This window comes from Bison bison, unplaced genomic scaffold (genome assembly GCF_000754665.1).
Source record: "Bison bison bison isolate TAMUID 2011002044 unplaced genomic scaffold, Bison_UMD1.0 scf7180017848702, whole genome shotgun sequence".
NCBI lineage: Eukaryota > Metazoa > Chordata > Mammalia > Artiodactyla > Bovidae > Bison > Bison bison.
This window is the reverse complement of record NW_011479275.1, coordinates 6,059-6,690: the sequence shown is the minus strand read 5'-3', so window position 1 is coordinate 6,690 and position 632 is coordinate 6,059. Positions and strand designations below refer to the sequence as shown.

At 61.1% G+C, this 632-nt stretch overlaps 1 protein-coding gene across 1 annotated transcript in view; it reads right to left on the bottom strand.

Moving 5' to 3' along the window:
• Positions 1-165: 165 nt before the first annotated feature.
• ARSA (arylsulfatase A) overlaps positions 166-632 on the bottom strand; it is a gene marked incomplete at its 5' end in the record, with an annotated part of 6,019 nt that continues 5,552 nt past the window's right edge. Inside the window, one exon of the mRNA XM_010845853.1 lies at positions 166-585. Coding sequence (XP_010844155.1) covers positions 267-585 — 319 coding nt within the window. The remainder of the gene's footprint in view (positions 586-632) is intronic.

Below are 632 nucleotides of genomic sequence, written 5' to 3'. Positions count from 1 at the left end.
CGCTTGTGTGCACTGACACAAGCGATCACCAGGGGGAGGAAGGTGGCCCTCTCTCAGGCTGGGCAACCTCAGGCAAGTCGCTGGACTCTCCATGCCTCAGGCTCCTCACGTGTAACAGGGAGAAAAACACCTAGCTCAGGGCTCTCACAAGGATCACACAAATTATCACACAAGTGTCAGCTGGTGTTATTAGAGTTCTCGGGTACAAACCACCTCCACACCCCCACAGCACAGCCAGGAACCCCAGACGGCCTCCGTCTGCACCCTCAGGGCTGGAACTCGGGGCAGTGGCAGCAGGACGGCCGGGGGGTGCAGCTGGGCTGGCAGCAGACCTGCAGGGTGGGGTCCTCACCCTGCGCCATCTGGCTGGGTCCGAAGGTCATGGCAGCATCAAACTGGGCCTTGAGCAGCTCAAGTTGCTTCATTGCCTGCAGCGCCTCTGGGGCAACCTCATCCACACTGTCCAGAAGGTTGTAGTTCTCACCAGGGTCCTCAGACAGGTCAAAGAGCAGTGGGGGCTCATGGGCAGTCAGAGGATTAGAGGCGTGGCAGGCAGGGTCTGCAGTGGTGTCGCTGTGGACAGAGCCTGGGGAGGGGCGCACATCTGTACACAGGGCAGGGGGGCTGGGCTC